Source organism: Geospiza fortis, unplaced genomic scaffold, assembly GCF_000277835.1.
Source record: "Geospiza fortis unplaced genomic scaffold, GeoFor_1.0 scaffold351, whole genome shotgun sequence".
In the NCBI taxonomy this organism is placed as follows: Eukaryota; Metazoa; Chordata; class Aves; order Passeriformes; family Thraupidae; genus Geospiza; species Geospiza fortis.
In genome coordinates this window covers 58,686-68,192 of record NW_005054419.1, presented here as the reverse complement: position 1 = coordinate 68,192, position 9,507 = coordinate 58,686, and the positions used below count along the sequence as shown (strand labels likewise).

Genomic DNA, 9,507 nt, shown 5'->3' with positions numbered 1-9,507 from the left:
GAGAAGAGTCCAAATATTTAAGGAAAGAGAAATATGAAGTTATTTTCTTCTACTTTCTAAAGAAAAGGACATAGAGAAAGCTCTTACTCTTTAGAAAAAAACAAGGCAGTATAAAAGCATTGAAAACTTCAGTCTTGCAGGCATTAAAAGTCTTCAAAGCTTCCAGAATGACAAGGTTATCAAAACTGAAACAGGCATTTAGGGAATGACAGCCAGGACGTGGATAAGTAGCAATTTATCACTCAGATTGTTTTCCTGAGGCAGCCGGGCATTCACAAACTGCAGTGGTTAATTTTGGCACTTCTGAATTGATGACAGTTTTTAAAATAAAAGAAATCCAATCCTGTACAGTTCACATGGACTGTACTCATGAACATTAGGGGTGAAAAAAAAGCATAAAAAAGATTTGTGCGTGTATGGGGGTGGAGCTCTTTACCCAAATAATTCCAACTTCTCATTTAACACATAAAATAATTTTATTTAAAGACCCCGCACTCAGTTTCTTGAATAGAACAGGTAAATAATGTAAAATATGAGGCAGCACTAGAGATGATGCAACTGTATTACACAACAGACACGCTGTCGAACTGCAATTTTATGTACACCGATTTATTTATTTAATTTTTAAGGCACAGGCAGCAAGTGCTGGGAAATCAATCAGTCCAGAGTGTTTCTAATAGAGACACATTATTAAGTGCATGTTGCCAGCCAAATTTCATTACACCTCTATAATTACAATATATCCTTCCCATTGTTGCAGGCATGCGTCAGACTCATTAAAGTGATATACCAAAGCCACCAGAGTTTGTCCAGGTTGTATTTTCATTAATCCAGATATATCTCCTAACTTGCACTGCAGGGAGGGAGGCAGTTTGGGGATGCTAAATCCAAGTCATTACTACAGTGTTTAAAAGCAAAGCAAATCTGCTCATCAGCAGAGCCTCCCCAGGGTAAGGAGGGCGAGCAAGAAGCAAATGAAGGAACTGGAGTTCAGGCTTTGTTTGTTTTATTAAACAGCTTGATCTTGGTGACAGATCCCTGTTGGAAAAATGTTCCATAACATTCCAACAGATCCCAGCCACAAGATGTGCCTGGAAACTTTCTGGCACAGCCAAACAGCAAAGCAGAGCCAGAAGGTGGGATAACATTTGAATTATCAGTGCTGCCTGCACATTTTCTGCAAGCAGAAAAGGTGAACCGTGCAATCCCCTCTCCCCTGAGAGTGGAAGCACACCAAAATAATGTCATGGCTAAGCCAGGGGAAATCCTTCCCCCCTGAACTCAGCACTGGGGAGGCCACACCTCAAATCCTGGGGTCAGTTTTGGGCCACCCACAAGGAGAAGGGCATTGAGGGGCTGGAGGAGAGAGTGGAGCTGGGGAAGGGGCTGGAGCACAGATCTGATGAGGAGCAGCTGAGGGACCTGGGGGAAGCTCAGCCTGCAGAAAAGGAGGCTCAAGGGAGACCTCAGTCTCCACAACTCCCTGACAGGAGAGTGTAACCAGGTGAGGATCAATGTCCATTCCCAGGGAACAAGGGACAGGACAAGAGGAAATGGCCTCAAGCTGCCCCAGGGGAGGTTTAGATTGGATATTTGGGATTATTTCTGCGGAGAAAAGCTTGTCAAGCACTGGAACAAGCTGCCCAGGGAAGTGGTGGAGACACCATCCCTGCAAATGTTCAATAAATGTGTGGATATGGCCCTTAGGGACATGGCTCAGGTGCATGGTTGGATTTGACGATCTTAAAAGTTTTTTCCAACCTTAATTCCATGACACTATGATTTCTTGAAAGAGAGAGGAAACTATGAAAGAGGGAGGAAACCATTCATTAGCAGCCCTGTGGAGATGCTCCAGGCTCTGGGGAATTATATTTAACAGATTCCCAGATGGGGCAGTGGAAGCAGGAGGAACACTCACTTTCTGCACAGCTCCGTATCTCTGGATGGCATCTGAGAGTTGGTTCTTCAGCCTGTCCAGCTGAAGCCTTTCTTGCTGTATTGGGAAGAATAAAAGGTTCGTTAGCAAGTCTGCCAGAGATAAATCCTGTAGTAGGCTCTGTCTGTGACCATGGGAAATTGTCCTGGTGACAGACACCAAATAAATAAGGTGGGCACCAATGGTACCCTAAAAGAATCAGCCACACCAGGGCTGCCAGGATGCAACAGGATTTTATTTTAGGAAATGTGATGCTCTGGTCTTTCAGACCAGGTTAAACTAAAAAAAAAGCCACTTTGGATATTCAAGATAGCACTGGAGAAAGGGATATTTCTATAAAAAGTTATTTTCCCAGATGATAAATCATAATAGAGTTGATCACCTCATTTGGGAAATTTACTGGACATGAAAAGTGAAACAGCCATAACATCCCCTCTCCTTGGTCTGACTGCGAGAAACCAGCTTATCTTCATGTTTTCCAAAACATGAACCCAAATGTCACTGCCTTTATGGCTGGAGCTTGCTCCAGCAAGGTTTTAATCTATGTTTGAAAAAAACCCTAGTGTTTAAAAAATCCTCTAGTGCTAGAACCTCTGTTCTTGGAAGGAAGAGCACAGCCTGATGCACGTATCCAACATGCTTCCAAATCTCTGCTTTCAGAGGGAATGACCAAACCCAAGCAGTTCTCCTGGAACTGATCTACATCCTGGATTTGAGATTTCACATATGCAGGAGCTCACATGTCCAGATTTTACAGAGGGAAATGCTGCAAGGAAGTGGGATGTCACCTTAAAAAACAAGTGGAAAGCAACACTGAATCTACACTAAAGCTACTGAGCAGAAATGTTCACTTTCCAGCCATTTCAGCTGTTTCAGAAAACTGCTTGGGATTACAAAAGTAGATTTTATAAAGGATGGAATAAACATTTTTTTATTTTAATGGTAGCACACACAGAAGAATATCCCTGTTCTTCATATAAAGATTTAAAACCATTTTTAGAGCAGGGCAAGTGTCAATATTCCCATTCTACAGATAAAGGTTCATAAACCTTATGTTTGTTCCACATGCAAAATAAGATAAGATTGTCACCCTGGAGAGCAGATCTTATGCTCCAGCACTCACCCTACCAAAAAATGGAATTCCAGCTCTACCTCTCTATTTACATCCTTTGAGGTTAGCTTGGAATGAAGCCCTAAAAGAGCCATTTTCCATCAGTCTCCTGCCTTGTGGCACACTGATCCACTTAGAGCAGCATCTTTGCTCCTGCAATACTATCAATTTGCTCAGCTGGGCATCCTGACTCCAATATCTCCAGCAGCACTTGGAGATTTATGGGAATTCAAAGAAAATCCCGTATTGCATCTCGTTGGCAGTGTGTTACTGGTGGAAAATAAGGAAGAAAGGGGGGAAAAAAGCCTTTTTTTTTTTCTGTGTGTGCATGCAAAGCAATCCACAGAAAAATGGATTGGTGAGGACTAACTATAAAGCTCTGTAAGGCTTTTCATGCTGTGAGTAATTTTATGGGAGGAGAGTTTGCAGTGCTACCCAGATTCCCATTAACTGACCAGCAGCCAATATCCACCAGAACAATTTCTTCTGTGTAAGGGATGATGGCTACAGACTTTCTATCAAAATTTGTAGGTTTAATTACTAAAACTCTACTGTTAAAAAGAAGAATTAAAAAAAAAAGTTAAATTAATTGACCGGTGAGCAGAAAAATGTTATTATACAATTTAATAGAGAGCAGCAAGTTTATTCCTCATATTACTGAAATTATTCCTGTCTATTTCCTTAGTTCTTAAATATTTTCCCTTCAGTTTTCCATTTTTCTCCTCATGACAGTAAAACCTCTTCTCCTTAGAGTCCCCATGGGCTTCAAGGCCAAATAATGACGTTCTCGTGTGGCACTGTAATTGAGTTTAATGTGACCTTCCCTGATTCCCCTTTGGACCCAATTTATGTCACAAAATAGAGCCTGGAGATCAGCACAAAAAAAGAAGAAAAAAAAAGCCCAGATCCCATATCTCCAAGGCAGCATCTTCTGTTTCATCAAGCTCAGATGTAATTATGCGAGAAAACAAGAAAAAAAAAGTTCTTGCCATCCATCACTAGTCAAAGCAATATGTTAAAAATTATTCTTGTATTAATCTTGATATCTACATGTGCAAACAGTCATTCCAAGCTTGCCTCGCCATCCTCTGGAGTAGACTATCACCCACTGATTTTTTTTTTTTAGGAAGGCTGAATTGCACATGGTCCTTCACAGGTTACCAAGGGGGCCTCGGGTGATCCAAGTTTTAAATCCTTATCTCAACTGCCTGTTGGCAAGTGCCATAAATCCAGGCTGTAAAAACCACTTGGTCAGAGATGAGTTGTGTGTTTAGAGCAGTCTTATTTCTAGGTGGAAGGGCAGTGAGAACAGAGTTGAAGTAATACAGGAATTTGGAAAATGGCAGGTAGTGAGTGAGAATAAAATATGAACTCAGGAAAGTTCCTGACTTAGAAACCATATGGATGCTGGAAGCAAGAGTGTAACAGAAATCAAGTAGAATTGTCCTTATTTTCATTTCAGAATGTCGGTGAAAATTCCCCTTTAACTCTCACAGTAGCTGGAATCTGGTCCCCACAGTTTACTTTTGTTCTTGCCCATGATGCACATCATGGGCCAAGTCAGCAGTAACATCTGGGGTATAAAATCATTTTTGGGAGGTCAAAAACCTTCTGTTTGTCCATTCTTTGCACTGGGGACAATGGGATGGGGATCATTCCCGCCCTGTGACACTGATCCTGAGTTGAACAGCCCAGTCTGAGATGACAGCCCAATCTGCACACAAAACTGATGGGATTTTCTGGGATAAAGTGGAATTCAGAGTGGGGTAAATTCTAATTTAAAATCCTGCTCTGATCTGGCCACAGCCTGTATTTTTCTAACCCCAAAGCTGCCTTTTCACTAGCACACAGCACTGAATCAGTGTCATATCCAGATATATTCCATGGCTTTGGTCTTTCCAGAAACTTAACACACTCCCAAACTCACCTGCACCCCACAACTGAGTCTTTAACCAATGCCAAACTCATGCGATGTGACTCAGATTATTTCTGCCATATTTTCTGCCAAACTCATGTGATGTGACTCAGATTATTTCTGCCATATTTTCACCCAGACTGAAACCCTGAGATAGATGTGAACTGGCCAAAGGCTTTGCTGCTGAATTCTGGATTTCCAATTCTACATGATCCAGTTTTGGGAGGAGAACTGGTGTCTGCAGCCTTTTTCCCCTGGGTCATTTATAAGTGAAAACTACACTTGTTTGAGAGGAAAGGAAGTTATAGCAAGACACAGAGCTTAACAGCTTTAAAGCACCCACTGACACTTCTTTTTTTCATTATTCCTCCTTCCACAAAACCCATCACTCTCCCCCAACAGCATGTTGAGTGACACATACCCTGGATGAGCCTCTGACAACCTCAGACAGCTGCTTGATGGCTTTGGTGCTAGTCGTGATGGTTTTATTAGTCTCCTGCTGGGTGGCATGCCTGCAGAAGAGAAGAGATGATGGGAATTGCAATTGAAATTAATTGCATAATGAGACACTTGGAGAAATCTATCAAGCTGCAGAGCAATTGAGACAACACAACATCAGCAGCACAAGGAGGCTCGGGAGGGCTGCAGGAGTCCTGGGTCTTGACCAGCAATGGAAGCCAGAAGGAATTACTGGGAAGGAGGTGCCCAAAATATTCTTCCTGCTGTCAGCACAAAGACAATGCCTGTGAACCATTCAAAGGGAAGTGATGGGGTGAAAACGGGGTGGACAAGGAACAAGGCCATCACAGATAGTTGGTACTGCAAATTTTCAAAGAAGGGTTTTACAGCAAAAGGAGACAGGACTGGAGAGTTGCCTGATGGCTTGCCCAGGAGAAAATATTGTTCTCAGGAGAGCAATCTGAAATGGAGTAGGACAAATTTACTTACCCTGGTCATCTACCCCTCAGTGACACAGTATCTCCAGGAAAGCACTGGGGATGTGAAGGTGCAGACCTGCTTCACCAGCACTGAAACAGGCAGGAATGGAGCCAAACCAGTCACCCCTCCAGTCATGGGTGTCCCTCCCTTTTCCACACCAAATTCCTGTACCATTATTCCTTGTAAGCACTGGTTGCTGGCCTTGCTCTTTGGGACAATACAAATGAATGGGAAGAGACATAAATGCTTCCCAAAGGTATTTATTAGCTCAGTCCAGTAGTTCTCAAGCTTTTTAAGGTCAACAGAGCACTCTCAGCTTCTAAGCTTCTCCAGAGAGCATTTCATATCCTTTCAGTCAGAAAGAAGTGGTTTTCCATGAGGTTTCATTCAAAACCTCAAGAAATACCTGGAAAAGACCTGGAGAAAATGATCTTTTTCTCCCTTTGAGGACACACATGAGCATGAGCCACAGTTGCATCAAAAAGACTCATTTGTCAGCGCTTTTTTTTTTTTTTAGAGTGGTGAGATTTGAAGTGAATGGAGGTTCTTTGATTAAAAAATGTCAAAATGTCTATTCGTGGTCCCTCGGTCCTGAAGACCCATGGCTTGTGTCTCCAGCTCCTTCCTTTTTTTTTCTGTCAGTACAGATGGAGAGCACCTCTACTGAGAGCTAGGTCAGCTCTTCCAGCACCTCCTTTGAAGATCAAGGACACTCCCCAGACAGCTTTTACTAAACACAACCTGAACTACAAAAACATCGAGACCTCACTTGTTGATGTCTTAATCCAAAGTTCAGCAGTTTTTTCCCCAGTTTGATGTTTTTGTGCAAACAGCTCAGCTGGGAAAGCTGTCCAGGATCATGGAACCATAGGATGGCCTGGGATGGAAAGGACTCCCAAGATCATCCATTTCCAACCTCCTGCCATGGACAGGGACACCTTCCAGTGGACCAAGTTGCTCTAAGCCCCATCCAACCAGGCCTTGGACACTTCCAGGGATGGGGAAGCCACAGCTTCTCTGGGAATCCTGTGCCAGGGCCTCACCAGCTTCCCAGTAAATAAAATTACACTTCAGTTCATACAAGGTACCTACAAGTGAAAGCTTAGTACACGTGAAGAGAACATCTCTTAGTTGCAGAACAGGAATTCAGATGTGTGTCAATGGTTGAACACTCACACAGAAGGCATGGACTCCTCTGGCACCATGCAAGAAGGAGAAATAATCCCATATTAAGACAAAACCAGAAGGATCCAATAACGAGTTATTACCTCTGTTTATTTAAATTAAGATACAATTTCTGTGTTAATTCATCAAAATGCACTTCATTTACTGATGATCCCAGGACTCGCCACACCAGCTGAGCAATTTCATCACTTTTAATTTGAGATGGAAGAGGTCATCTCTATCACAGGCAGGTATTCCTCAGTGCCACTGTGAGAGAGGGAGCAGAGAATTGAATCCTGTCACATTGCTAACATTGAGGAGTGCACAGTCAGCCTGATCCCCAATCTCTTAATCAAGTATATCTTGCCACCAAATGCATGAATTCTACAGGCAGCAGATTCAAATCTCAGATTTCCATACCTAATTCCTCTTAACAGAAAGTAAGATGCTGGAGTTGACATCCATTCTGCAGACCTCATTAAATTATCTGCCCACAGAATAACTCAGAGATTTACATACCACTAATTCCCCATCCCTAAAGTAAAATGGCTTGTTAGGCTTTTGCATCTGATCCTTCCCGATCTCTAAAGTTAAATAAAGACTTCTTCATTTGCATTGTAATGTAAATTTCATGTTAGATATCTTACGTAATAAATGTGTGCTGGGCATGAACTTTACTCTGCTGAAAAAATAAGTGGGAGCAGGAGTACAAAAAAAAAATAAAAGTTCTGCCTTCCACCTCTTAATTCAAAATGCACTTTAACCAACATGCTGGTGCTTGATTTTGGCACTTCCCACTATGTTGTCAGCACAATTAACTTCTCATTCTTCAGTCTCAGAGATGCGCTCAGGAATCAGACAATGATTATATTTAATTTACATTAAATGCTATTAAGATCTTAATTTAAAAAAAAAAGCCATCTCAAAACACTGCTTCCTGCAGTATTTTATTTTAATTTGTAATGGTAACAAGATATGTTGCTGTTGTTGTTGCTTTTGTTGTTGTTTTTATTATTAGTATTAACAGCATTATTAGTATTATTATCTGTCTTTATATTCTGCTCCCCATGGAAGTGTGGAAGTTAATTAAAGGGGTGTCTCTCATGAATAAAATTTCCTTCTCAAAAGAGTCCTCCACACAACAGTAAGTTAATACTCCATCTGTGGAGCTGCCAAGCACCTAAAATACAAATGCAGTAAAAGATTTACCTGTCTACAGCTCAGTTCTGAAAGCAAACCCTGGCAGGGTGAGCACCAGAGAGGGCATCTCTTAGGAGGGGTAACATCCCTTGTTGAGCATCTCTGCGTGCACAAACACTGCAAAGACAAAGAACTAAATAATCCAGGGGATGCCAAGCTGCTGCCTACGAGTTCCCTGTGGCTGCTGTTTCCTCTGCTGGAGGAGCATGGTCCAGTGAATCCCTGATCCCCAGCTGCTCACAGTTTGTTCTTTGAACGATCATCTGTCTAATTTATTTATCCAGTTTTAAAAGGAGCTCTGCGGAGAGGCAGATGCGGCGGCGGCTGCTCCCCTCCATCCACAGGGAGCACCAGGAAGGAGCTGAACTTCTGCCTCTGCTGCTTCTTTGAGACACTTGATGAATGGCCAAGCCAGTGGAAAAATAATCAGGCCCCAAGTGCAACAGCAAACACCAGCAAGGGAGGGAGTTGTCTCTGCCTCACTGTGCCTGACGATACTCACAATAATCCCAAAGAGCTTTGTTTCCCAGCTCCAGCAGGAAATGCCATTTCCACTCATAAAACAAGATACAGCTTATTTTATTTTCATCTGGTCCCTAATGGAAGAGCAATAATGTGGTTTTTTGGGTACAGATCAAAGATACCTTTGCTGTAGTGGCTTGAATATCATTAGATTCAGAATCCCCTTTTTTAGCACAGGGAAACTGCACAGCAATGGAGTCGTTTTTGCACTTAAGAGTGGTCAAGTAGGATTGGCAAGAATTAAACCAGATAGCTCAGCATAACTCAAAACTTGTCTTTTTTTTCACAAGCTGCTGTAATATTTACTGCAGTTTTCTTATCCAAAAAGAGGTAAAAATCAGAGGACTTTGAGCACAGCACTGAGCTGCAGGGTCTGTGGCTTAAGCAGAAGTAGGTTGAGCAGCTGCATTTACATTTATTCCATTGCTGCTGGAGACAGAAATGCAAAAGGCAGCATCAAATATGCAGAGGGAGATTGGCACCACAGGACATCTCCATCCTGTGGTACAGATGGATTCTGTGAAGGACTTGTGGCTGTGGGAACTGACAGGACCCAGCAAACCTCAAATACACGTAGATAAAACTTCACGCACTGCCCACAGGGACAGCAATGGATCCTAAGGATCCTATTCCCATTTCTCCACCTAATAAAGGTGTTTAACTACAGAGAAAATCTAACGGAGATTCTTTATGGTTTCTGTGGGGGGGGGGGGATGAAGC

General features: G+C 42.4%; 1 protein-coding gene across 1 annotated transcript in view; it reads right to left on the bottom strand.

Moving 5' to 3' along the window:
* The window catches only part of TSNARE1 (t-SNARE domain containing 1), a gene marked incomplete at its 5' end in the record, with an annotated part of 305,337 nt that overhangs the window by 245,377 nt on the left and 50,453 nt on the right, over window positions 1-9,507 (bottom strand). Inside the window, 2 exons of the mRNA XM_005426622.2 lie at window positions 1,919-1,993; window positions 5,384-5,474. Coding sequence (XP_005426679.2) covers window positions 1,919-1,993; window positions 5,384-5,474 — 166 coding nt within the window. The remainder of the gene's footprint in view (window positions 1-1,918; window positions 1,994-5,383; window positions 5,475-9,507) is intronic.